This window comes from Bactrocera oleae, chromosome 5 (assembly GCF_042242935.1).
Source record: "Bactrocera oleae isolate idBacOlea1 chromosome 5, idBacOlea1, whole genome shotgun sequence".
Classification (NCBI taxonomy): domain Eukaryota; kingdom Metazoa; phylum Arthropoda; class Insecta; order Diptera; family Tephritidae; genus Bactrocera; species Bactrocera oleae.
In genome coordinates this window covers 64,868,496-64,896,064 of record NC_091539.1, presented here as the reverse complement: position 1 = coordinate 64,896,064, position 27,569 = coordinate 64,868,496, and the positions used below count along the sequence as shown (strand labels likewise).

The window sequence follows — 27,569 nt, the reverse complement described above, 5'->3', positions numbered from 1 at the left end:
CGAAGAATATATGGTAGAGCTATATTTTAAGAGGATTTAATTTGTATGTGCTTTTTCAAAAAGCTTCCGAAGAAAAAATGTATAAAATTTCAAAAAAAGTCGCGGGATTGGGTGAAAATTTAACCAACCTCATTATAAATATTAATATTTTCTATGTTTTCATATGTGATTTTTTCTATTTACACTTAAAAAATTTTAGAAAAAAATTAAGTCCCGTAAGTCTTTTACAAATTATATTAAAATCTCAAACAATTTTTTGGAAATCGATACCATTTTTTTCTAATTTGAAAAAAAAAAACGTTTGAAAACAGTTTTCGAAGCTAAAAGTTTACAATTTTCTTCAATTTGATCTACACCTTTGATCTATTTGATTTTATTAAAATAGTATCTCAAGCTTCATGTTAACAATTTTATTTAATCGCATTACGTGAAATTTTAAATATTTGTTGTATTAAATAAATTAATTTTCAGCTTTTATAAAATCTTTAAACGGTTTAAGATTTTTTATAACCATTTCATTAATCCCGAAACTCTCAGCGAGCTTTCACTTTCACAGCACTAATGATAACAGTATACGTTATAAACCTTTTCTTAAACTTTAGTGATGAAATGTGAGTTTTGTTTTGAGATAAAAACGCTAGTAAAAAAGCAAGACAAATATTTATATAAGCGAATGAAGCTAAGATATTATTTATGTATAATATTTGGCAATTGTGTTTGAGTTTCGAGTAGTGTGAACCAACAGTACACCGCCACCAGTGATGGAGTTCACAAGTCGAAATTCCGTTACCAAGCACCAAAGAGACTCGCAAATAAACTAAGAGAAATCCCATAGTCAACCGTACACACACAGACATATACATATATATCTGATTAAGTGCAACTAGTTTAACGGTTAAACTGGTTTTCTGTGCAAAATTATAACGCTGTAAAAGTAAAGCCAAAATATGTTGTTAAATTTGTGTAAAAATTCACAAGGCGTTTTTCGCGCTGAATTTCGAACGCAATTGCTGGCGGCAGCGAGCGGTAAATACATAAAAATATGCAAAAAATAGTTACAAATAGTTACAAGCGGAGTGAAGGCATGACAGGTGGAAAGTGGTTTCGTGTATTTTTATTTAAGACTATAAATTTTTTAAATAATTTTTTTAATGCTTTAAAGTGAGTGTTTATTGTTGAAGTTTGTGGAATGAGCTGAAAAATTTAAATAAAAGTAAAAGTAAAAAAATTGAGAATAAAATCAAAAAATAAATGTAAATATTTGCTAAAGATTATAAATATTTTTATTTGTCATAAAAATATATTGTATGTCTAAAAAAAGCTTTACTATCATAAAAAAAAACAACTAAAAATTTAAATTAAATGGTAATTAATTAAAAAAAATAAAAACGTAAAAATATTGTACAAACAACATACATGCAACAAAACCAAACATTTCTAAGATAAAAAATAATAATAATAAAATATGAAAAATGTTTTTTTGTTTAAATAACAAGATTAATTTAAAAAATTCTTAAAATAAAAAAAAAAACAATTAATAAAATGTTTTGTTTTTAAGAAAATATGTCATAACATAGTTATTTCTTTATAATAACAACTACAATAAAAAAATAAAAAACATATCTTATCCAAAAGAAAAATTTTTATTTAAAAACCCAAAAATAATTAAAAGTCCAAATAAAATTAAAAGAAAAGCAAATTTAAAATTATATTTAGTTTTACAAACAAACGAAAAATATTACAAAACAAAAATAATAAAATATTAAAATATTAATTTAAAAATAGTGTTTTTGTTTGTTTAAATAACGAAATCAAACTGATTAAAATATTAATAAAAATTAAATAAAATTAAAAAAAAATAAACAATTAAAAAAAAAATTTCTAAGAAAATATGTCATAACTTAGTTATTTCACTACAATAAAAACAAAAAAGCTATAAATAAAAAATAAATTAAAAACAAAAAAAATGTAATGTCAAAAAAATTTTAAATCAAATTCCAAATAAAATTAAAAAAAAAATATGTTTATGTGTGTGTAGTAAATACTTGGTTTTAAAAAACAAAAAAGTGCTAAGGAAAATAGTTTTTTATATTTAAAAAAATATGCATATAGTTTTTGGATATTTGATAAAAATTTAATTTGGTTGGTTTTACATATCATAATTTAGTTATTTGCCTACAATGAAAACATAAAAATACTCTTAAGAAAAATAATTAAGACATATGTAAATAATATTTCAAAAAACCTAAATAAAAATAAAAAAAAATTAAATATCACATAAATATAATATTTGTTTTTACAAAAACAAAAAAGTTCTAAAAAAATAATTTTAAACATTTAAAAAAAAATGATAATAATACAGATACATATGTATTAAAAAAGTAAAAAATATAGTTTTAAATATTAAATAAAAATTTAAAAAATTTTATTTCATTAAATTATGCCAAAATTTTATTTTATATTAATAAAAAATTATTTATTATATAATATAAATTTAATACAATAATATAATATTTTTTCGCTTTTAATAAAATATGCGATAACTTGGTTGTTTGCTTACAACAAAATAAAAAGTTCAAAAATTAAAAAAAAACAACATCCAACATAATCCGCTTTCATGGAAATCTGCAATATTATTATTGCATAGCAACAACAGCAACCACTCACGAAAGAAACAAAACAAACAATTTAATTGCCACTTGTCATGCCTTCAATTGTCTTAAGAAAGAAGAAGAAGCACCACTTGAGCGATCTATTACTGAAACTGAAATCTAAGTATTTGTACTCGAAATATTAAATATTGCACTTGCCTTCGTGTTGCCACCTAGTAACCATAATCACATTTTGCCATGGAATCGGACTTGGCTGGTTCGCGCCTATGCTGTTTAAGCTGCAAACACCCGCTGAAAGTCCGCTTGACTTTGAGGTTTCCGTGGAGCAGGGCTCCTGGATGGGTGCGCTGGTGTGCCTAGGCAGTTTAATCGCCAATGTGTTCTTCGGTTATCTATTGGATATAATTGGGCGTAAAGCCTGCATATATTGCCTGGCCGTACCGCATATTGTAAGTATACTCAATAAATCAAAATAATAACAACAGGTTTACTTCAATTGAATATTTTGAACCGTAGTGCTTTTGGTTTCTCGTCTACTTTGCACAATCTATCGAGTATCTTTATGCGGCGCGCTTCCTTGGCGGCATGACTGGTGGTGGCAATTACGTTGTCATACCGATTTTCATTGGCGAAATCGTCGATCCAGCGTAGGTCAAACTTTTTTCATTTTTTTTCGACTTAAAATATACAACACGCTCTACACTATGCACTCTCACATAGGATACGCGGTCGTCTCACTTCATTATTCACACTCACCTTGAATTCGGGCATGTTGATGGGTTTTACCCTATCTTCGAATGTGCCCTATCACACCATACCGCTGTTGGTGATCTCACTACCCTTACTCTTCTTGCTGATCGAAACATTCTTTCCGGAAACACCGACGTATCTCTTGCATCGCGCGCAAGTGGAAAAAGCCGAGAAATCATTTAAATTCTATCAGGGCCTCAATGCTGCGAGTAAGCAGGATACCGATAAGTGCAATGCGAAATTTTCGGAGTTACGCGATGCGGTTATGTCACAAAAGTTGCAAACAGACGTTGTCACTTGGCGAGATTTCTGTAAGTCGCTTTCAAAATATATATTTTTTTTTACTTCACCGATAAAAAAATATACCGTTATTCAACTGCAGTTAGCAAACGCGCCATGCATGCGCTCAGCATGGGCAGTCTGCTGATTATAATTAACGTATTTAGCGGCAGCTTTGCAATACTCAACTATACTTCGTCCATATTCGACGCCGTCAAAACGGATATACATCCGAATACGAACACCACAATAATTGGCGTGGTGCAAATCATCGGCACCATAACCGCCATCATTTTGGTGGATCGTTATGGTCGCAAAATGCTGCTTATGCTCTCCACCGCCTCCATGGGTATTTGTTTGGCTGCATTCGGCATGTATGCCTTCTTTGCCGAAGAGACTAGCGTGGATCTTACACCTTATCGCTCGTGGTTACCGCTGCTGCTTATGGCGCTTATCATACTTGCGGCGAATGTGGGCGTAATACCCGTCACATTTGTAGTGCTGGTGGAGATTCTACCACCGAAGGTAATTTTCAATATAGCAAAAACACACAGACATACCATTCGTTTGAATTTGTCGATATTTTTGTGCTCGAGTCGTTTAAGTGGCGTTAAAGTGGCTTACATGAAAATCAGATGTGAACTCAAGTGCGTAAATGTTCGGTGTTGAAGACCAAAAATGCATAACTCAAAATTTTTGAAAAGAAATGAAAAATAATTTTATTGAAATAGGTAAAAAAGTAAAAAAATTAAATGAAGTATGAATAAATGGATATGAAAGATAAATAAAAGAGTTGAGGGAAGCAGATTAATGACAGTTCAGGGGGGCACAGATCCCACTTGACCAGCTAAGAACGCGGCCACATTGTGATACATATATACTTCTAAATATTGATGGAAAAAAACTCTCGAAAATCTTGAAAGTGAGCCTGCTCTAAGTTTGACTAGACGGCTAATATCAATTCCGGCTGTTTCGCACGGTTCGCCGATAGTGGGGACAAACACTCCTTAACTAACTTTTAGTGCACAATGTGCGAGCACAAAGTTAATATTGCCGCTCTGCTATCGGAGTCAATGCTCACCTCCATGAAGGAGCCTGTATCTCGGAACATAAAAAGCAGTTTTTAGGAAGATTCCAAGCAAAGAGTTGGCAATTGAGATCGATTATGCGACTTTTGGGATACTCTCACGATTTCTCACTAATGTCATAAAAATATAAATAAATGACGTCGTTACGCCAGTTAATATAAGGGAGCGACGAGCAGAAAGCGTAATAAATTTTTACGGTTCTTGTATCTTCTATAATATATACCACGATTTATACTGGTTTTGCAGGATTATGCCGTGAAATCATCGCGTTATCTTATCTGGAATGCACTTGCATGTTGAGATTTACATAACTATATTAGTTTGAATATATGGCCTCACCAAGTTAGACAAGCTAAACAGTGTTGCTGAATTTAGTAATTTAATTCCAACCTATGATTACAGTCGAAAACTCCACAGTGATATACTTATGCATTTTAAAACTAGAAAATAATTGTATTGTATTGCGACAATTTCGACCCTCGACGTTGTAATAAAAAAAAAAATGCTCAGCAAAAAGAGTAATACTCAATTGATCGCTTATAAAAAAAGGAGTACAAAAATGTCGCGTAATTCGTAATGAAAATATTTAACTAATTAATTCAATGTTTTTGTAAAATAATCGCATATCTTTCTCATTCATGCAGATACGTTCAAAGGGCGCATCCTTTTGCTTGGCACTGCTTAGCATTTTGACATTTATATTGATAAAAGTATATCCACCCTTCATGCAGGCCTTCGGTTTGTCAGCGTCAATGTGGGCCTGCGCTTCGTTCGCCGCCCTCGGCTTATTCTACATAGCCATATTTTTGCCAGAGACGAAAGGAAAGTCTATGAGTAAGGAGGATGCGTAAAAAAGCATTACAAGTGATTATTATAAGTGTTTATGTAAATATGTTTTAATAAAATTAAGCTTTATATGTATGTATTTAAAAATTATTTGTTTTGGCAAAAACCTTACTATAATATATGTATGTATCTAGACTCACGAGTTGAAATTACAAAGAAGTTGTTCTAATGAATATATTATTATATTATTTTATATTATTTATTTACTTCAATAAAGACAGCAGAATTACTAAAGTCGTAAAGTAATAATTTGAATAGTGTGAAATATTTTTTAACGAATTTTCTAGCTGATTAAATGAGCTAAGCCTTAGTATATCTATCAACACTCGCTTCGGCCACCACACAAGTTAACAACACACATTATTTCATCTCTCACCCCAACTAACAATAAGGATGATCCGCGCAGCTAAGTCACATCATTCGCGAACCATATATTCTTTTTTCGTGTCATCTCGATCGGCAGCACCACAAGTGATTTCGACATACTTTATATTTATTTATTTTAAATAAAAATGTGTATTATAATAATATAGTGCGCGAATAAATATAAAATATTCATTTTACTTAAACATTAATTGCAAGTGTTTCTGTTAATAATAACATTTCATGTGTGGTGGTGAAGGCACTTCTCGCTAAATGGGGTGCCTTGTAAGCTGAGGATTTTTGTTATTTGGGGCTACACTACTACAATACAAAATCTAAGAAACTCAAGTGATTAAAGTTAGAATGAAATGATTGTTCCCTAATCAACTTATAAAATTCTTGGAAGTAGAAGGAAGTGGAAAGTAGAAAGAGCAGATTTTAGATTAATTGCGTCATTAGAACGTAGTTGAGCTTATATTTTTCAAAGTGAGAGCTCTAAAAGTTGACTCACAGCGTAAACTCGGAATTGGAGATCAAACTTCATAGCCGACTTTCGCGCAAGCCGCCGACTGATCATCAAATATGTGACTTCATTCCTTCAGTTACATTCGCTGTGCTCTGAGAGAACGTATGTGAAGAAACACCAGACGTTCTAGAAATGAAATGAGGGTTTTATGATGGCGCTCAGAAAGCATAGCGAAATACTTAGGATATACTTTTTTTCTATAAAAACCATTCTTGCAGACATTTCTTAATACCAGAGTCAACCTCACACATGCTGTTCAAATTGTCTCCAGTGCAATATATAACTACAATTTTGATTTACTAGTAGGTTGAGCTGTTAAACATCGAATTTTCCAGTCTTAAATCTGACACATGCAATACTGCACTAACCAACTTTTTGCATAACCATCCAAACTCATTTACTCATTTAACTACAGTTCTCTATTCTATACTCCAACGTTATAGAGAGGTGTCCTTTTCTTCGTCAAATCATTAGGTGAAATCGATAACAAGACTACGCACTAATTTCAAGCCATCTTAAGTACTAAATTGTATATTGGGTATGTGAAGGTTCTCCACAAAAGTCCATTGGGCGTTCCAAATCTACTTTAAGCTCTATTACCCGTCTAATGCAATATACATACATGCCTTATAATTATTTGTAATCTAGGGTGTTTTGCATTCAAATTAAAATTTAAATTTTTAAATTGATATCGTCTATTTAATTGGTACGATTTAGTGGTCCCTGCAATTGTGTAATTAAATAATTATTATTTTTTGCCAGGGACAATTATTTTCATACTTACTACGTTACTACGAGAGTCGGGTATATCGAACCGGAACCAACGCGGATTTTAATATGTCCAAAAATCGTCAACTCGACATTTTGCGAATGCATTCTGCCACAACAACAATAACAAAGCAGTTAAGAGAGATAAATCATGAAATGCTTATCAAAAGCGGAGAAAAACGTGTGGTATTCTGGCTTTTGACCAAGCTTCTTATTACTGACTCGAAAATGTTACGTCCCACATCCTTTTAAAAAAAGATTCCGTATTCCTTTGGACTTGTAATACAAATTATCTTCGCTTCGTTCGTTCGTTGTTCAAAGCTAAAGTTCGACGCTGTCGTTACTTTAATTATTTTTAAAATATTTCCGTTACAACCAGACTTTTTCCTTACTACCAGACTAAACCGTTGAAACTAGGCATTTTTTAGGCCTCTAAGCTAGTGTAATCCTTTAAGCTGTTTTTATTTACAGTATTGCCAGGCGCCAGTTGACAGGTTTAGTGTTACATTTAAAGCGACATGACATTATCTTTAATGTTTAGTGATAAGAACACTTAGATTCTATTTTGCACATTCTGCAGACCGCCTATTTAGTCTTAAATATATTCACATGTATAAAAACAAAATAGAAAGCACGTGTTTCAATCAACATTGTCTTCGAATCAGTATATAATAATTAGTCTTACATCCATTAGTCTAAGAATATACATAGAGCGCTATATTTACATATTTGTATATACTGTATTCAAGGCCTGTAGGAAAAATCTGTTAACTGATGAAATTTAACAAATGCCATTTTAATAGAGTGGAGAATGGGGTTTTGGAATTTTTTTAACTTTTAATTAGGGTTGCAAACGAGCTCGTAAAACTGCACGATTCGAAGCGGCAGCTAAAATAAAGTTATTAATGCTCCTCTGCAGGAGAGTGCTCTCGCTATTCGTGCTACCGCTAGATGATATCGCATTCAATATCTCCAAATCTGGACTTCTTGATGTTGTTATGGGGTATATCCATCTTATGCGATAAGAACGCGGTTGCTTGTCACTGACATGTTGTTTTTAATGTTAATAAGTCGATAAGGAAGTGTATCTGTTTTTCTCAGGCCATTTACCAGATTTAAGTTATGATAAAGACTGGAAATCTTAATTCCTCAACACTTCGAAGTAGAATTTGTGTTGGGCGACTACTATTTATTTGCAGAACCAGGTTATTCAATTATATCAATACTTAATCTCTATAATAATGTGCGAACTAAACACTCTTTCCTGCAGCTTTTATTAAAGCTTAAGGGGTTACATGGGTTTCGTCGAGCAAAAACACCATATTTTCAGTAATTTTTTTTTTCAAATAAAAAATTAACTATTTTATTCAAACTTTTTTAATTTTCCAAAGAAACATATTGATGAAATTTTCAAACGAAAATATTCAAAATTCGGTTATTACGATGTCATTTCCGGCAGTGCCTCTGAAAACACGTGCTTCCGCGTTGACAGCAGAATTTCTGACAGGATCATCAAAAGTAAAAAGAAAAAATACGTATTTGAACTAAGAGGGTTAAACTAGGTATTGGAAGGGGAAAAAACAAATAAAGTGAAAATTGTATTTTTGGCGGACGTTTTTACAAAAACATGCAAATTTTGGTAAACATTTCACGACGTTTTTTGTTTTTTAAACAGTTGTAATTGAACAAAAATAAAAAAATCCTCTGCAGCAAAATCTTGTATATTAAATCACAAAGACCTGTATAAAATTTTAAGATCGGTTGAGAAATCTTGACAACCGATTTTGAAAACACAGTTTCGAGAAAAGCACGTTTAAAGTCTTAAGTCACTATATACCTGATCTCAAGCGCGCAACTTTCAAAGCTGTATCTCCAAAAGTATTACTGGTATCAACTTGAGAATTTCAAAAGGAGAAAAAGAGAAAAAATGTTTTTTTTTCAAGCCGTGAAACCCATGTAACCCTTTAAGCATTGTATCTAATTCAAACTATTCCTATAAGGCAACTGCATTCACCCAAAGAAATACTTGTATAGTAAGTTCTTATATATTATACAACAAACATAGGTATATATACTTGTATACAAAAGTCGTATAGTTGTATAGTTGATGCAAAGCTTAAGGGTGGGCGGTGTACTTACATATAACACCAATCCATCCACACATTTTTACCGCATGTTGACATTTCACCACACGGATGGTCGCACTTTTCATGCTCCCCTCTATCTCTGATATGTAGGACAAGTAAATGAATGTTTCAAGTTTTTGACGTTAAATTTCCCAGAACGTGGAGGTTACTTTAATTGATGAGCATTTATTCATTTAATTTACTGTCACTTCGCGCAGGCTTTGGAGGTTACAAATCGCAATTTGTTTTGTATTAAGTGACACATACATACTTGTATGTTAATGATAAACGACACAGATAATATAAACATTACATGGGGTAAATATGTATACGCACGGTTTAGGAAAATTTGTACAACTTAAAGTTAAAATTAATTAATTTAATACTTTTTATAATATTAAGGTAACAGAGATTAGCAGTGAGTCATACTTTCGTACCTGGACTTCTCGTAGGTTAACACAAAAAAAGTTTGAAACATATACGTCTATTTTTAATTATATTGAACCTTCCGGATTTAGGTACATCGCATATCATATTATATGTTTGGGGAGTAAAGAGTGTACACGTAGATGTTAAATGGGTCTCATATTCTCTTCCTTAGATTTTTGTGTCATCATCAATAATGCGCATACGGCTCGCATGTGATGCCAGTAAGTTGCGACCTGTGACTTGTGGCTCGGATGCATAATTTATATGCAGCCGCTTTCTGTTAGCCACCATATCTATCGGTTTCCTTTTTTTTTTTTTTTTTTGTAAGTAGGGGGAAGCATCGAAAGCCGAAGTGCGGAACTTTAATCCGCTAAACCTAACCTATTCCCACCGCATATCCCTCCCACGGAACTACCTGATTAAGTATTACTTCTGTTTCCTTCAAAAGCAGTAGATTTGCTACAAGTGAACACAGGAGAAGCGACAGTACACTATTCTTAGGAGTTTCTGTTCGCGCTAATGTGAGCATACTGGCTTCGTTCCATTTTACATTAATCTTCCTGCAGCTCATAAGAGCTTGTATCCATGTTATGATTGAAGCTTCCAGATTATTAACGACTGCTCTATTGGAGGCATTATTAAATGTTCCGCTTATGTTAAGAAAGACGCTCAGGGCATATTCCTTATGTTCTAAAGCTCTCTCTATATCTAGGGTTAGAGTGAAATGTAGTATCAGTGGTTCTACTCTTCGTATAGGCATTTTCTACATAAATATACATATTTATATATACAATATAATTAATTATTATTTACACTCAAAATTCACCAAATTAATTTTGTATTTCTTCATTTATCTTCCAGCAGAAGTCAATGGTTCAAATCCACAACAACATGACCGGTGCCAAAGTACGATGAGTAGAGTGTGAAAATGTGTTCGAAACTCTTGTATATGCAGTGTGTGACCATCTTGTTGCTTTCCATTTTAACGACCGTCACTTTACGATTGGTAACATCCACAACAACAACAAGCGCAGAGGCCGCGGGCGCTCCTGCTAAGGTAAATATTTGCGAACGAATGAAGCCATACAGACTAATATTGTAGTACACCTGTATATGCATACATATGTACATACGTATATAACTATTTAGTAGTACAAATATGTGCGTATGTGTATGTAGGGAAATGTTTTTGTTTATTGGCTGCAATAAAATAAGAATGAATAATTTGTTATATAATTATTACCAGCAACAAGGCAGATAGCGCCATTAATATTTTATTACACATACTACATATGTATGTATGTAAATAATTGTGAATTACAATATATGAATGAATGCGTAGTAGGTGTGCGTGTGCCTCAGAGCCATTGTGCAGCAAGTAAAATAAATAAAAATAGAAATTATTTAATTGAAGAAATATTTTTGGGTAGAGTTGTTTGCAAATTTTTTAATAGTCTAGAAATAAATTAGGATTGCCAAGCAATTTTAGACATATTTTTTAAATTATATTAACTGATTAAGAATACTTAGCTAATTTAATGAAATCTTCTTATTACAGCGTTTAACACGTTCTGGCAAAATAACAGGTAAAATATAATAAATATTGACATAAATTAATCAGATGAATAAATATAGATAAATATAGAGCGTCTTTTTTGTGGAAGAGAATTTACTACAACGTTCAATTCAAATTCATAAAATTTTCCAATTAAGAAAGCCACTTTCGTTAATTATACGCTGAACAGGGTGTATTAAGGTTGCCACGAAGTTTGTAACACTCAGAAGGAAACCTCGGAGATCATATAAAAGACATATATAAATGAACTGCATAATAAACTGAGTTGATTTAGCCATGTTCGTCTGTCTGTTTGTCTGTATATATATACGCGAACTAGTGTCTCAGTTTTTGAGTTATCGATCTGAAATTTTGTACACGTACTTTTCTACAGAAGAAGCTGCTAGTTTGTTGAAACCGCCGATATCAAATCACAATAGTATATAGCTGCCATACAAACCGAACGATCAGAATCAAGTAATTGTATGGAAAACCTTTTTATTTGACGAGATATCTTCACGATGCGTATAGAAATTTTGCACGGACTATTTTCCAAGGCAATGATACAATTTAGGATCTATCGAACACAAGCATATAGTTGGCAAGATGAATCCCTTTTCTGCTATAAGAAATTCACCTGTTAAGGATATAATTCGGAGCAGACGAATGCAACGTTTTTTCTTGCTTTATTTTTTAAATTAAAATAAATGTTCTCCAAGAAAACACCCTATATTTTTATAAGCGTATGTAACAAAAGCTATATGTTAATCAAATTCGAACGTCTTTATATTGTAGAATGAAAAAAAAGTTGCATACGGTTTCACTCTTTTTTAATGTGATTTTATAGTATTCACAAATATTTATGGTATAATTAATTAGAGTGGTTCATTAAAACTCTTGACATTGAAATGAATCGGGTGTAAAAAAAGTGTTTTTGCTATTTAAAGAATATAAGAATAAACTTGAACTTGTCCTTTTGTTCGACCGTTTGTCCTTCACTTTACATTAAGTCTTTTTACATATTTTATAAAGTCAATAAAACGGATAGTACCATAAATTTAAAAAAAAATTTATTGGACGAAAAAAAAAAATAAGAACTTCTGAGAACTCTATGTAAGAGAGTAGCGAATATAACATATGCATCACTAATATAAATACTATAAAGTTATCATTGTAATGAGTTAACAAAAAAGATAGCGAATCGAAGACGAATAGTATTTCTAAAATACTCATAAGCTATCCTGAACCAAGCAAGCTTGTATTAAACTACTCATACTCGCCAGTACAGGCTGGCACAGTACTCAAGCTTCTTTCTGTTGCGGTTTACAGAGAAAAATTTATTTATGATTTTAACAAATACCCATTTTTCAATATGCTGAAGGCGCAGTAGCTGTCTTCAGGACTTATTAAATCACTCTTTCAGCTGGATTTCTAAATATAAATTTCATAAATCTTCACAGGTGTTAGAACTAATGTAACATTACACGAAATAGGCGATATTGTGCAATTATTGATCAGCTGGGATGACAATTTGCCCAAAGGTATATAAAATATATTAAAAAAATAATAATAATTATATTAAAGAAATATTAATGTGGTTTTAAAGGTACCTCATACAACGTTATTGTGACTGCAACAAACTACACGAAGTGCAGTGAACCGCCTTGCAGTGTCTACGGCGTTGTTAAGGTTGGTTAGAAATTCTAATAATGCTAAATCTCAAATCTTAATTATTGTGTTCAAACAAGAAAGTTCAACAGATTTTAAACCAAAATCATAAATTGTTCTATTCAAATGCAGGAAACTAAAAGCATGATCATACCGGAGAATCCAATGACGCATGTGGATCAAAATGAGTGTGGCTTCATGTTTGGCTGCGATTATTCAGTATTAGTGGAAACCTCGAATACATTGGTATCCGAACGAACGACAGTGTCTGTGCCATGTAAGACAGGCGAGTTAGTTGTGTGGACCGTAATTCATATTACTGTCTTTCGTAGATTGCATAATGGGCGCGTGTTCCTGTCGACACGCTGAAACACTACCCAAAGTCATATCATATGTGAATATACCAGATAATGAGACGATAATCTTCAATTGGTCGATTGAATATGAAAAGGTTATGAACAAGCATAATCATGATGATATATACACAAATAATCACTGGAAATTATATTTAATGTGAGTGTGGTATTATTACAAAGAGCTTCTACAAACGAATATTTTTTTTAAATTATTTTTTTTTTTTGATATGCCTACATTTTAACATTCACAGCATCAGCGAACAAACAAATCCTTCACTGTCGTGGGGTGGTCGCCTCTTACCCATCACAGAGCATTTGTATTCCATAAAAAATGCAACACATCTTAATACCAAGGGCACAATGAAGGGTGTCTTTAAAATACGTATACCAAAAGAAAAGCAATTAGTTGCCAATGCTGTGCTCAAAATTCGCTCATATATAATAGACGATTTGCAATGCGGCGGTCCAGAGTATTTCTCAAATGTTACAGGTATGTTACAATTTCCTACAGGGATAGTAGATATTTACTCTTTTATTATTATTTGTGTTTACTTCGCAGTTCCTGACTTTTTAAAAGCAGAAGAAAATGTTGAAGCTGCTGACTTCGATTTGGTAAGTAAAATATCGTAAAATAAATTCTAGAAAAGCGCTCAAAAAAGTTAATATACTACAAGTATTCTGAAAAATTACCAAACGTTCCAATACATTCCAAACATACAAATAGCACTTAAATGGCTTTAAAAATGTGCCGAGAAGCATTTTTTCTTAATACCACTCCAGTTGATTTTCGATATATTTTCAAACTAAAACAGTGAAGCTATGAGTTCTTCAGGAAGAACCTTCATATTAATAGAAAAGCTTAAACAAATATTATCCTTAATTTTATCTGAATCGAAATTTGCAAAAAGTTGGCAACCCCAACTAGTTCATGCATATAAAAATCGTAAATACTTCCATTCACTGTGTCCATTTGTCTCATGTTTTAACTGTTGTCATGCTTCGAAAAGAGGTTTAAGGAAATATTTTGAAATAATTTCCAAAATATTTGGATTCTTATTTCATCTATGGTATATAAACATATTTATGTTATTTTCTCTACAGGGCATTGCCTTAATTATTCTCAGTGCGCTTTTTCTCTGCATTGTCGTTTTGGCCTTGACATTTTGCTATTGGAGACGTAATAAAATTGCCAAATTCCATAACGGTGTTCTACAAAAGGAAGAACATTGTCTGGCGCCATTTTCCACAATGGTCGAGTAAGTATGCTTTGAGCTTTATTTATATGATTTCGAATATATATAACTGATTTTTAAATGCATTAAAATTATAATCATTTATTAAAAACAAGTGTTGAATTGCCAAAGGTTAGTTTTTATGCATTTGTATTTCAAAAATTTTTTTTTTATTGTTTTTAGAATGGAAGACAACATCAACTACGTCGATAAGTATGTTGAGGTGAGTAATACTGGATAATATCTCATAATAAGTCTGATTTTAGATACCTCATAGCCTGAAAACCTCTCAAAATATTAATAATAACTGGTAGACTCATGGTCTCCTCCCCAAAAGTATATAGCGATATTAAAAATATTTTCAACTTTTTAATATTCAACCAGATTCGTTTAGGTAAATCAGTTAATCTGGAAAACCATAAAATATCTTTTTTTATACCCTGAACAGGGTATATAAAGTTTGCACCGAAGTTTGTAACACCCAAAAGGAAACGCCAGAGACCCTACAAAGTATATACATACAAGTATTAGGGTGGAGCGAAAAAAGAATTTTTTTTGCTTAGACTTAGGGTAAAATCTGTAGATTATAACAAAAAAAAAAAGAATTTTGGACAAAAAAAAATTTTAACATCTAGAGGCAGTCCACTAAGTTTTAAAGTAAATTTCGAGTTAAAATTTTTTTTGGACAAAAAAAATTATTTTTAACCCACATTTACATATTTATATAAAAATATACAAAATTTATTTAAACGCTTAAGGAAAACATGTTGTCATTTAAGACTTTTTTTAAAACTCCAATAATAACCACAAAAAAATTGTTTAAGTTGATAACTTTTAATTTTAATCCACAGCATCTAGAACACTTATCAAAAATTTTAACTCGAAACTTTACTTTAAAAGTCACATGCCTTTAGATGTTAAAAAAAATTTTTTTTCCAATAATTTTTTTTTTATAATCTAAAAATTTGACCCTCAGGCTAAGCAAAAAAAATTTTTTTTCGCTCCACCCTAATACATATATACCATAATTTAATCAACGAGCTGAGTCGATTTAGCCATGTCCGTCTGTATATATGCGAACTAGTCCCTAAATATTCGAAGAAATTGTTCAGATCGGGACACTATAACATATTGCTGCCGTATAAACTGACCGATCAAAATCAATATAATGATCTTTTTATACTCTTTTATGCTATTAAAAATGCACCTGTGAAGGCTATTATAGCCGAAGCTAAAGTTTTTCCTTGTTTTATATAAACTCTAAATCTAAATTATGAATTAGAGCATCTTTTATGTATTTAAAAAAAAAAATGTTTTAGGTTAAGTTTTTAAAAATAAAGTCGCTCTTGTTTCTTTCCCTAGGAAGCACAAGCGAAAGGCTTGGCTGATGTATTCGAAATACCACATACCGCCATACAGATTGGTCCCGAAATTGGCGAAGGAGCATTCGGGCGTGTCTATAAGGCCGTCGCTGTGAACATACGACGAATGCGCGGCAGCACTGTTGTTGCTGTAAAGCAACTGAAAAGTGAGTGCCTTAAAGAAGTTCAATATAAAAAAAAAAATGTTAACTAAAAAAGATTTTATTTTGCAGAAAATCCAACTTCGGATGAAGTGGGAGAATTTCTAAGTGAAATCGAAATGTTGAAGGGTGTGGGAACACATCACAACATCGTGTGCTTCTTTGGTTGCTGCACCATACGACCGCCATATCTGATGATCATGGAGTTTGTGGGTCGTGGTGATTTGGTAATATTTAAACATGAATATATTTTTCAGCACAAAATCGCTTAAAAATCATTTTATATTGACCTTGGCAGCTAACTTACCTTCGTACCGTGCGTCAAGGGTCCACAAAATTCAAACCCAACGGCGACGTCGCTTACACAAATCGCAAAACAGCCGAGCCGCCAAAGCCGAAGGTTAAATATATTGAATTAAAATTATCCTCGCAATCGGTGGATAGTGAATATGAGACTGAACGTCAGCCGAAGACATCCGTAGCGGAGAGTGAGTAGCAATGTCTTATTTGAAAAGAAAAAAGTATAAAATTATTTTATAGCGACCTATACGATAGTCGAAGACGAGGACTACAATGAACAATTTGAGTATATTTTGGATCACAAGGAATTGCATAATTTTGCGCTACAAATCGCGAATGGCATGCAATTTCTGGAAGAGCAGGATATCACTCATAGGTAAGGGTATCTCAGGGGTTTTTTTTTTTGCAATTTAAATATTTATTTAACTTTCTATATTTACAATATTTTAAAATTTCAGAGATTTGGCTGCGCGTAATGTACTCATAGACGATCGCAAGACCTTGAAAATTTCAGATTTTGGTCTCTCCCGCCATGGTATTTACACAAATACAAAAACTCGAAAGGTTCGTAAAGCAAATATAAATGTACATATGTATATGTATATATATTTTTGGTGGTTCATTCCAAATTTTCTGACCGATATGGAAAATAGTTAGAAAAAACGTATATACTTTGAGATTAGAACGTATACATCTAACTTTTTAGAAGAGTATCTGAGTCGATCTTGTATTTTAGCTATAGTCGGATCACGGTACAGATTAAAAAGCATTATTTCAAAAAGATTGGACCATCGATGTTGTTGCTCGGCGAGTTTTTACTAACTTTCATCGTGGTCATAGAATTTCGAGTCCAAAAATATGGTAATTTCTTTAAGATCCGACCGATCGTGGCACCTGGTTTTTAAGTTATATATCTTAAGGTTAAGAGAAAGCGTATTTTTAACGTAGCCCAATCACGTGAACATTTTTGTTTTGTTTACAAACGAGTTAATAAAATGTACGTATACCTCTTTATAGCTACCACTACGTTGGCTCTCTATTGAAGCGATACGTGACAATATCTATTCGAACAAAAGCGATGTTTGGGCATACGGTGTCGTTCTATGGGAGATCGGCACGCTGGGCGCCTCACCATATCCAACTATCAGCAATCATGAGCTCATACCGTTTTTGCTGTCCGGAAAAAGACTGGAGAAACCTGAAATCTGCACGAAGCAGGTTTACGCCATAATGTTGCAATGTTGGGATGAGAGCGCCGAAAATCGTCCCACCTTCGCCGAACTGTACAAGGCATTGAGCCCCAGTGCGGCCTATGTTGATATTAACAGTCTGAGTGATGATTATGTCTTTCCACCAATTTAGTTAGTAAATTTACAATAAGCAAAAGTGAGCAAAGAGCATTAAAATAGCTGTAAAATATTCTAAGTTTACACAGAATGTAAATTTGGTGTATGTGTTTGTAAATATGTCGGCTTATGTTTGTATATGTTAAAAGAAAGTAGTGTAAGTTCGTGTAAAATGCTTTTATAAAGTGTTTACTAGATGATTGTAATAAATAGTAGATAAGACAATTATACAATTTGTAGCTGTATACCATAGATTAAGGAAAATCAAACAAACGCTTTGGCGAGAGAAAATCGAGGTGTGTTGAAGAAATAAAAATTGGAATATATTTTAAATGACAAAATATATATATTTATATTTGGAAATATGCTACGATAATGGCTTTTTCTTAGCTACAAGTTAGTATAGTATTCGGTCATAACAGCAACAGATTCTGTTTTCGCTAAAAAACACGCAGAAGCAGAATATTGAATTTGCTTAATCTTCATAAATAATAAAACATTATGTACATACACATGTATGGTATATATCTCAGTAATTAATTAACCGATTCATTGCTGGAATCATATTGAACTTCGCTTTCCTTCCCATTTTCATAGACTATTTGATTTTTCGTCAGATAGAAGACCTCAGCATTGGCATTTCTTTCAGCCAAAGCGATTTCCTCATTGCCCACTAACTGCGAGATTTGCAATTTTATTTTCGCAATCGACAATGGCGGGAATGTGCGCATAGTACTGGCAATAGATTCGAAAAAGATTTGTAAACTGTCATTCTTGGGTAATGTAGACGGCGCTTTCGACGGCTTAGGCGGTGGAGGCTCTACCAAAATTTGACGTTTATTGCTAATTAACTCGGTCGGTGTTGTTTGCTGAATTTCAGCAACGGCACTAGTTCGTTTTCTCACAGTTCGTGGCGTTTCTTCGGGTGGCGCAGTAGGGGTGCGTTCCTTTTTTGTATTAAATACGGCGTGGCGAACCTTAGCGCTGGCAGTGTGCTGCTTTGATGTTCTAGCGTTTGCTTTCACGCTACTAAAATTAAAAAATTAAATATTTATACAATTTTTTTAAATTATATATTTGCAATAAGGTGTTACTCACGATTTTTTTCGCAGTGAAGTGTCCATTAAGAACATAAGTGATTCGTCTCGTTTAGTAAGTGGCGCGACCGAGCCATTGCCTCTCTTATCTTTAGTTCGCATAAAGTAATCTCGCATAGTGGTCCATTTTCCCTTAACGGCCTCAGCTATAATTCATATAGCAAATTTAATTTATATATATTTTAGCATGCACAAACAAACAATGTATATTGAAATAAATTAGTCAGAAAAAAAGCTGCAAGCAAACGCCTTTGTGGCTGCAGTGGGTCTTTCAAATATCAGTTAAAGAAGTTAAGTAAATTAGTTTCTTAACGCAAATAAAACAATAACAAACAACTACTCACATTTAATATCGAGCTGCTCTGCTATTTCAAGCCACAAGCGTTGTTTTTTCTCACTATCACGGAATTCTTTGTGACGCTTATTATAAAGAATTTCGTGATTCCTTACGAAATCTATTATTTTCTCCTCGTCTTCAGTAGTAAATTTAATTTTCGTCATAATTTCTAAACAACTTTACAATACAATTAATACAAATAATTAATATAGCGCTTTATTTCTGTTTATATTGCTGAAATGATAATTTCTGCAGTTAACTTCACTGTAAATGAATTTTCTTTCTGTTGGTGTGCATTCTGTTTCTGTTTCGATTAATAAACAGAGAGCCGAGAAAGTATAAACAGAGAACTGTATTAATTATATTATATTATAATATTTGCCTAACGTTTACTTACTTTACACGCTTTCTGGTCAACTAAGTGTTTTATTTATAAACGGTATTTTATTATTTATTGATAAAAACAAAAATTTGCTAAGATTTCTTCCTACTTCCATTAAAAGTAAGCAACGACAATAATTTATTATTTAAAAACGTACCGCATCGGTAATTACGTTCTTTGTTATCGATATGCGTAATTTCAAGGAACGGCAACCCTACCTGGTTATGTTTACGAATGAAGGTAAGCAAGCTAAGTAACAAATTTCACATGTTTTTCTGTAGATTTCCCGGCTGATTGTGTTGGAAATATTTAATTAGAAGAATTTACGTTTAAATTTAAAACGAAAATCAAAAAAACCAAGTCTCTATATGCCAAATGCAATTAGAAACGAAAAATACTTTTCCAGCGAAACGAATTATTGTAAAGCTAATCGAGGAGGCACTGCACCAATACGAACGAAATACGAGCACGGTGGATATAGAGTCAAGTAAGTTTCATGCATGCTTCAATGGAAATATCAAAAATCTTATTTGTCTCTTGCTTTATTTAAGGTGTAGAAGTGCACACAAATCATTTATTGCAGCAACTCAAAGCTCTTTTGGGCGATATCCTCGTTGAGGCATTGTGCATTTTGGATGAGCAAAGCATAATTGTATACACTAATGAAAGTTGTGCAATTGCCGAGCTACAGATCAAACATCAACAATACAGTAGCTCTATTTGGTTGTTTCCCGGCGTGAACTATTGCAATTGTAAACAGTTCAACGAGCGTGTGTTGGGTTTATCAAGTGAGCTACAGCACTCAAATTCAGACACACAAAGGGAAAACGTGCAGCGGAGTTATACTTGTGCACATGTATTGGCTTTACGTCTCGCACAGCTGTTACGCCCAGTGCCAAGCACTTACAAAGTGGAAGCAGTGACACAACAACAATTTAAGAATCTGAATGATCGAATGGAATGCAGCTTTTTAGAAATATTTAAAGAAAATTCGGATTGAAAATTAACGAATGCAACATTCAAAGACCCTCTATGAGAAGGGACTCTTAAAGAATCTGAAAATGTTAACGCAACGTCAATATTCGAATTTCAAATTTGTAGCACGTTTGGACCAGACTAAGACATTTTATACAGGCATAAAAGCTTTAAATTTTGAAAATGTAAGTAAAAGAGATTAAAAATCAATTTTATACCTATAATTTAAATATCTAACTTCTTAACAGAATGGCAAATTTCAAATAAGTGAAGAGGGCCTACGTGTAACCGTGGAGGAGGGTAATTGTGTGCAAGCTAATCTTTTTATGACCGCATCATGTTTCGCCGAGTTTCATGTTGTCGACACGGTGACCTTTGGTCTAAACATGAATATCATCTCCGAGTGTTTGGGACTCTTCGCTGGCATACCATGTAGCTTGAAAATGTTCTACAAAGGCGACGGTGCACCATTGGTGCTCGTGCTGCGACCAAACGATGAGCCGGATATATCAGCAGAATGTTCCATTAAAACTACCAACGTCGACGAAGTAATCGATTATAATCTCGATGAAGAGAGTGCCAGTTTAAATGTGGTCTTTGTGCGCGGACCGGCTTTGGCAAATCTCATACAAGAATTAAATAAAGCGGCCGATGAGTTGAGAATAACTTTATCGCCGCGCACGCCGCATTTTAAAATCGAGACATTGGGTGTGATGAAAACTGAGACATTTGTTGAAGTGGCCAAAACTAGTGATATGATTATGTTATTTAATTGCCGTGAAACGACGTCGGCGTGTTATCGCAATACAGAAATGCGTATGACACATAAAGCGCTGGCGGCCGCCACCAAAGTTGCAATCAAAACGGATGCAAGTGGTTTGCTCGAAATGCACTTTATGATGCAATCCGAAGACCAGGCAGAGGTATATGTACAATTCTATATAATGCCGTTGGCGGATATTTAAAATTTTACACATTTTTGTTGTTGTTGTTGTTATATGAAATTAAGAATTTCTGTGAAATCTAAAAATGGCAAAAATGTTACACTAAGCGAAGAGTTTAAAAATAAATTAAGTTTTAATACCAACATTATACTAATTTTGTTTTTTCTCCTTAATTATTTCACTATTTCTTCTAAAATTGTCAAGGGTTAATAATCCTGCAAAAAGTACGACCGTTCTTTTACATTGTTGTTGTTGTTGTTTGCTACCTGTAGTTATGTGTACTTACGCTAATCACCGTTTAGCAACCGCCATTAGTACCTGCTTGCAGCCTTACTTAAACATAAATTCGCAACTATCATTTCATTTGCACTCGAAGTCTTGTGAAAACTAAACAAAATTCAAAAATGCTAAAACAAATATTATTTTGTCGTGTAATTTTATTATTGACATGCTGTGTAGCATTTATATTTGCACAGCTAGAGAGCACATCTGACGGAATGGCACAACTTGCCGATTTATTAGGTTTAAGTCAGGCCAGCGCACGTCTCAAAAGACAACCATCGTTGAGGTGCGTACTCGCAATAACTGATAATTTTTTTTTAATTGAGGAAGAGCTAAAATATAAACAATTTATAATTTATAGCAATTCAGCGGCGAAATTTTTGCTTGAGGTTTACAAAGAACTAAGCGATGAGGATGAAAAGAATTTACCAGAAGTGTTGCAGAATCTACATAAAACGCGACATAGACGTGCGCTCAGCGAAGACAACTTCATAACACCATTCGATCGCAGAGAGATTGAGTTAAGCAACAACATAATCACATTCGCCAGTAGACGTGAGTGCGATATTTTATATTTTGAGTTTATTACAGCTATAAGTCTACATTACTCAATGACTTTTCTCTTACAGCCGTGTCGTTGCATGCGATTTCTACACATTTGGGCGACATGCTTATCAATTTTAATTTGAATGACATACCAAACGACTTGGAATTAACACATGCCGCCATACGCCTGTACCAAGATCCACAACTGGGACAATATAGCACGAATGTCGAGTATAATTGCAGCATCGCTGTCTATCAGCCCGTAGGCGTTTCTACGCTACACATTGCAACGATAAACACCACCACCGCATTCAGTGGTTGGCTGGAGTTGAATGTAACAAATGTGCTCAATCAATGGTTACGCTTTCGCACACTTAAGCAGATACTCAACGGCAATGAGTTGCTAGTTGGCGTTACGCTGCATACGCCACACACAAACGCGGCAGTTACGCTTAAATTGCAACAAGTTGCTGCTACTGACGTCGGTTTAGTGCCGGCGCAAATGCAACCGGAACTGCTTGAACTGCAGCCCTTCATTATCGGCTACTTTAATGGTCCCGATTTGATGGCCAAGTTGCAACAGCGCACAAGTCAACAAAACAAGCGTCGCGTGCGTCATGCCGACTCCTTTCGGCAGCAAACAGCGCCACATTTGCCGCACACCATTCATATTAACAAGGAGATCGTTTTTGAGCAACCCAAAGCATGTGAGCGACGCAACTTTACATTGGATTTCAAATATTTGGGCATGGAGAAATCGGTAATTGCACCGAAAACTTTCGAGGCTTTCTACTGTTTTGGCGAGTGCAATTTCCCCTTGGGTACGCCTATGCATAATGCCACTAATCATGCTATTGTGCAGACGTTGATGCATTTGAAGCGCTCAAATCTACCGAAACCATGTTGCGTGCCAGTCAAGTTGGCCTCCATATCCATACTGTACTCGGTCAATGAAGATAGCGTGAATTTGATGCGTTTCTCGCACATTGTCGCCAAGGAGTGTGGTTGCCGTTAAATGTTGACGTGGTTTTAGACATGGTGTGGCAGACGAAATTCAGAATAAGTAATAGTTTTAAATAAAGTAGCATAGTAATTATAACGGCAACATGTAAATACATACATACATATATTTAATTATTGTAAATTTGTTACGTTGAACATAATGAGATTTTGCTTGCTTACATACATAAGTATATACTAAGTGTTAAAATGTAAGTATGTGCGCGCGTGCGTATACAAAAAAAAATGTGTTAACAACAACAATTTACTTTGTTTGCTTTTAATTTGTAGTAACTGGGTTGGCTGCAACGAAGTAAGCTTCAGTAAAACTTGTAACGACTTTTAATGGACTCAAATATTACATATTTTTACCATATTGTCAACAGTTTTTGGAGTGTTTTTTTTTGTTTTTTTTTTAAACTCCCTAATGTTTAATAGTATTTAAGAGTTTCGTCTTTTTGAATTAAGGTACGTCAGAATTGCACATATAAATTGAACTAAGCTCAAAATAGAACCGAAAAATAAACAGAATTTCAGACATAACCTAGAAATGAGCGACCACTGCTGCAGCAATCGTACAGTTTATAACAATTTTTAGCACTATGGTTAGCATCTCAGCACACATTTTATCCAGTCGGACATTTCAATTTCGATAACATTGTCTTGATTGTGATCCTTGCGTTGGAAGTAGTCGAATGCGGCGGTCAAATGCAGCACAGCGGATGCAAAATCGCTTAAACGCAATGTGCCATCCTTTCTTATGTAACGCTGCATCAGACAATTCATGATCTCGGTGCTCAGTTGGAAACCGACATCGTAGAGTGCGTCACGCAAGCGTTCGGCGCGCAAAATACCGGCCTTCTCTTTTGTGTAAATCTTAAAAACACCTTGCCATGACTTCAGATTGACCATGAATGTTTTGAATTGTAGGAAATTTATGCGTCCTGTGCCGGTTTTGTCTTGTAAGGCAATCACCTGACGACATATATCGATATTGGCACAACCTTTGATGTAATCGTTGGGCAAACACGCCTCTAGCAGCTCGTGCAATTCAAAACAGTTAATTGTTTTGTTCTCATCAGCCAATTGCATGAACACTGGCTCATATTGGCAGACATTTTTGACTTTTGTGGTCTCCACCTCGTTCTTCAAAGCTGGAAATGGATCTAACAGCATCATTGTTTGTGTTTCAAGTAGTGAGAGACGCAATGCGGCGGTGCCCAAGAAACGTACGGTGAAGCTGGTCTCCTCGCCGGGCTCATATGTGGTGGGCATGAGCACATATTGACCCACTTCCAGTTGACAACGATAGCTGACGTGTCGCGTATTGCCGTAGTCCGAGTTTAGGAAGCTCACTTGTGTTTTGAAGAAATCCTTTGGCAGGCATTCGCTGAACTTGCCCTTACCGCCATTTACTAAGCCACTTAATTTGTACATTGTAAAGCCGATGACTTTGGGCTCCACAGCTGTGTGTTGATTCAACGCAATCACAATTTCCTGCTGCTCTTGTATGTTCAACAATAGCTGTGGATTTATGTGAAAGGATTCGTGATTGCGGCAACCACCTGCAGTGACGCCACGCTTCCATTGGCCCTGAAACATTTTCATTTGCCAGCGCTTAGGGCGTTCTTGCAGCGTTATTTCATCTTTGGCTGTGTCAGCGTCCAGATAAATGCATTCGAGGCTGGTGAATGTTTGTGTGAAGTCCAAAAATGACATCCAGAATTCACCAACATCAAGTTGACCGAAGAGGCGATCACGCTCCTGCACTGAAACGCGTTCCCACGATGCCGAGAGGGCTGACCAATCGCCTTCAAATACAGTATTGTTGTCGAAACCATTGCAAGCGAGTGGATCCTTTAAACGTACCAATTGCACCGCATCGCCCAGCAGTGTCTCTACTTTATCCAGCGAAGAAAGTCTGCGCAAAGCATCAAAAGTTTATGAAATAAATATGCAAAAAATTTAGTTCCAATACTAATATATGTATATGGCTAGTTGTTAGTGCTACTAAGGCAATACTAGTCCACCTACGCATGCGCTCACTCACCTGTAGTTGACATTGAATGCGACACCGTTCGGTAGCCGCTCTGCAGTGCTTTTGTGTTGTCCACTCGCTGTGCCGCCCGTTGCTACAATACACGTCACTATGCAGGTTGTTTCCAGATGTGATTTCAATTGTTGTGGCCGCAACAGATCTGTAGCATTACTGCCCGTCTTAAGTGATATACACTCTACCACGCCGCCAAGCAGATCGCTGAGACCATCTGAACGCGTGCCATATTTAAGTGCCTCATAAGAGCCGTGCAACTTTGCAATCGCCTTCTCCAGCAGTGATGCCCAATAACAGTGTGATGATTGTGGTTGTAGGAATGCTAAGCGCCCGTTTATGGTGGGCAGGCGATCGTCAACGAGCACCTCCACCCATTCACCACACCACCACAAACGAAACCGAAATACACCGTGCGCTTTGTCTAGACTCTGATCTGCGGGCACAACGCGATAGAATAGATTGCGCAGCGAATGCAATACGCCCAAGCATGATACCAGCCAACGATCACCCATTTTGCCAGGGATGACGTCAAAATTTTCACCTTCATTCATGAAGCACGCCTGCTGTGCTTCCGCAATCTCTGCAATGCGCCGCCACTGAAATGTGAAGGGCGGTGTTTGATAGTAGAAAACTGATGTTTGCACGGCGGCAAAGTCGGGATCCTCCCATAGGACCTTGCGTGCCACACAATCAGCTTTGATACGCTCATATCGTGAGGTCATTGCGTAGCGTTACGGTTACACAAAATCACCTGTTGTCTTCATGCAATTAACAATATGATTGTTACGAGTTGTCTAGCTGTCTACGCCTTACCACCAACACTTGCAATTCGTGTATTGCTGTAGGCTCCGTAATAATTCAATTGGAGCTTAAGCAACAACAATAACATTTATAATATACACTCCCAATTGGCAAGTACTAAGCAGGTGGTTTGCTTGTTACTTACAGCTACACACTATAATTGTTTATTAATGGTTTATGGTCTTGCTGTCACGAAATTGGTTAGAATTCTAATATTCTTGACGCGTACGATTTGTTTTTGGGCTTCTTTTCCGTTGACCTTGTTTGATTGAATTCCACAATCAAGTGGAGTGTGCACACACGGCGGATTCACAACAAAGTGAAAGTTGAGACAAAAAATTAATGCAGAAACCCAAAAGTTGAAAAGAAAACAAACTGGTGTAAAAGAGTGGGCCAAAAATACGCATGCGCAACTTGTTTAAATGATAAAATAAATGTAGCGAATAAGCAAAGAAACGGAATGTGCAAAATAATAAAAGTGAAATAGCAGTAATTGTGAAAAGCGCACAGGGTTGCAACAACGTGTAGCTAAAATATTTTTGCGCTAATAACTTAAGATTATACCAGAGAACGTAAATGAATAGAGAAGGAGCAAATGTTAAATGAAATCTTTTTGAGTACTAATTTGTAATTCCAGATGAGGGAACATCGAAAAATATAACTTCGAAAAAGAAAAATACACCACGCAATGTGCGAAGTGCTATAAATAGACACAACGAATATTCCTATATGAAAATTTACGTTCTCTGATATTATCTTATATTCAAGTTATCAACCTTATTTAGATGTATGCCTTCGCCGAGAGATGCCTCCATTGACACACTGCGTATTTTATTCCTAGAACACAGTTAACAATACAGTTATTGCTAATTCACACATAACTTTTGCTTCGCTTTGCTTCAGAGAGGTGCGTCGACAGATACTTTCGAGATATCGGTTCGTGCACATTGAGGCGAAGCTACGAAAAATGATGGGTCATAAGTGTTTAGAATAATTAAACAACTAGGTCTTTCATTTATGGTATATTTACGATAAGTGCTATCCAAATTGAGAATAAAACGAGAGGAGCATGAATTAAACCAATTATATATTATCTGATTAAAAGGTTATTAAGGTGCCACTGTTGTAGCGTCAGAAAACATGCTTGAAGTAATTTGGAGGAATGCTAGCGAGTTGTCTATGGGTGCATTAAAAGCCGCGTTCGTTCCGGTTACGTTGACCTAAATGTCTTCAGAACGGACTTATTAAGGTGGCGGCTTCGGTTTACCGCAACGAGTGCCCTTTTACTGCTCATCCCATTTCTCCGGACGCGTATTATATTCCCCTTAAGAGTTCTTCAGCGCAAAACTGCCAAAGAACCAAATTCATATGCAATAAAAAATTTTAT

At 34.6% G+C, this 27,569-nt stretch overlaps 6 protein-coding genes across 10 annotated transcripts in view; 4 read left to right on the top strand and 2 right to left on the bottom strand.

The window, feature by feature from the left end:
* Nucleotides 1-17,857, top strand: part of LOC106618610 (proto-oncogene tyrosine-protein kinase receptor Ret) — a 34,280-nt gene extending 16,423 nt beyond the window's left edge. Inside the window, exons 2-17 of one of the 2 annotated variants that reach the window (XM_036368978.2) lie at nucleotides 10,652-10,844; nucleotides 11,346-11,373; nucleotides 12,803-12,883; nucleotides 12,949-13,031; nucleotides 13,143-13,287; nucleotides 13,343-13,523; nucleotides 13,618-13,856; nucleotides 13,926-13,978; nucleotides 14,468-14,622; nucleotides 14,782-14,821; nucleotides 15,961-16,126; nucleotides 16,193-16,347; nucleotides 16,419-16,608; nucleotides 16,661-16,796; nucleotides 16,879-16,984; nucleotides 17,438-17,857. In XM_036368978.2, the coding sequence (XP_036224871.2) occupies nucleotides 10,716-10,844; nucleotides 11,346-11,373; nucleotides 12,803-12,883; nucleotides 12,949-13,031; nucleotides 13,143-13,287; nucleotides 13,343-13,523; nucleotides 13,618-13,856; nucleotides 13,926-13,978; nucleotides 14,468-14,622; nucleotides 14,782-14,821; nucleotides 15,961-16,126; nucleotides 16,193-16,347; nucleotides 16,419-16,608; nucleotides 16,661-16,796; nucleotides 16,879-16,984; nucleotides 17,438-17,782 (2,232 nt within the window). In that variant the 5' untranslated portion in view covers nucleotides 10,652-10,715 and the 3' untranslated portion in view covers nucleotides 17,783-17,857. Of the gene's footprint in view, nucleotides 1-10,648; nucleotides 10,845-11,345; nucleotides 11,374-12,802; nucleotides 12,884-12,948; nucleotides 13,032-13,142; nucleotides 13,288-13,342; nucleotides 13,524-13,617; nucleotides 13,857-13,925; nucleotides 13,979-14,467; nucleotides 14,623-14,781; nucleotides 14,822-15,960; nucleotides 16,127-16,192; nucleotides 16,348-16,418; nucleotides 16,609-16,660; nucleotides 16,797-16,878; nucleotides 16,985-17,437 lie in introns of both variants that reach the window. The other variant, XM_036368977.2, reaches the window with a different exon arrangement.
* Nucleotides 725-5,710, top strand: LOC106618611 (facilitated trehalose transporter Tret1). Its single transcript, XM_036368988.2, has 6 exons — nucleotides 725-1,026; nucleotides 2,829-3,061; nucleotides 3,129-3,259; nucleotides 3,333-3,673; nucleotides 3,745-4,166; nucleotides 5,374-5,710. Exons 1-6 carry the CDS (start codon nucleotides 948-950, stop codon nucleotides 5,578-5,580), a joined length of 1,413 nt encoding a protein of 470 aa, XP_036224881.2. The 5' UTR covers nucleotides 725-947; the 3' UTR covers nucleotides 5,581-5,710.
* Nucleotides 17,858-17,996: 139 nt separating the features above from the next.
* Nucleotides 17,997-19,675, bottom strand: LOC106618608 (uncharacterized). 4 transcript variants are annotated; one of them, XM_014236408.3, is made up of 4 exons: nucleotides 19,598-19,675; nucleotides 19,208-19,377; nucleotides 18,865-19,009; nucleotides 18,115-18,795 (listed from the first exon to the last, which is right to left on the bottom strand). In XM_014236408.3, the coding sequence occupies exons 2-4, from the start codon at nucleotides 19,362-19,364 to the stop codon at nucleotides 18,303-18,305; spliced, it is 795 nt and encodes a 264-aa protein (XP_014091883.2). In that variant the 5' UTR covers nucleotides 19,365-19,377; nucleotides 19,598-19,675; the 3' UTR covers nucleotides 18,115-18,302. The 4 variants fall into 4 exon arrangements, with proteins under 4 accessions (XP_069966922.1, XP_014091883.2, XP_036224896.2 ...); XM_070110820.1 differs by lacking the exon at nucleotides 19,598-19,675 and having other exon boundaries at nucleotides 18,133-18,206; nucleotides 18,278-18,795; nucleotides 19,208-19,527; XM_070110821.1 differs by lacking the exon at nucleotides 19,598-19,675 and having other exon boundaries at nucleotides 17,997-18,792; nucleotides 19,208-19,537.
* Nucleotides 19,676-19,839: 164 nt separating this feature from the next.
* Rad1 (Radiation insensitive 1) lies at nucleotides 19,840-21,644 on the top strand. Its single transcript, XM_036369002.2, has 3 exons — nucleotides 19,840-20,069; nucleotides 20,134-20,742; nucleotides 20,806-21,644. Exons 2-3 carry the CDS (start codon nucleotides 20,593-20,595, stop codon nucleotides 21,520-21,522), a joined length of 867 nt encoding a protein of 288 aa, XP_036224895.1. The 5' UTR covers nucleotides 19,840-20,069; nucleotides 20,134-20,592; the 3' UTR covers nucleotides 21,523-21,644.
* Nucleotides 21,645-21,808: 164 nt separating this feature from the next.
* scw (screw) lies at nucleotides 21,809-23,596 on the top strand. Its single transcript, XM_014236406.3, has 3 exons — nucleotides 21,809-22,069; nucleotides 22,145-22,338; nucleotides 22,413-23,596. Exons 1-3 carry the CDS (start codon nucleotides 21,906-21,908, stop codon nucleotides 23,342-23,344), a joined length of 1,290 nt encoding a protein of 429 aa, XP_014091881.2. The 5' UTR covers nucleotides 21,809-21,905; the 3' UTR covers nucleotides 23,345-23,596.
* Nucleotides 23,423-26,103, bottom strand: CalpC (calpain C). The gene is made up of 2 exons (XM_014236405.3): nucleotides 25,379-26,103; nucleotides 23,423-25,249 (listed from the first exon to the last, which is right to left on the bottom strand). Exons 1-2 carry the CDS (start codon nucleotides 26,101-26,103, stop codon nucleotides 23,935-23,937), a joined length of 2,040 nt encoding a protein of 679 aa, XP_014091880.2. The 3' UTR covers nucleotides 23,423-23,934.
* Nucleotides 26,104-27,569: the final 1,466 nt, after the last annotated feature.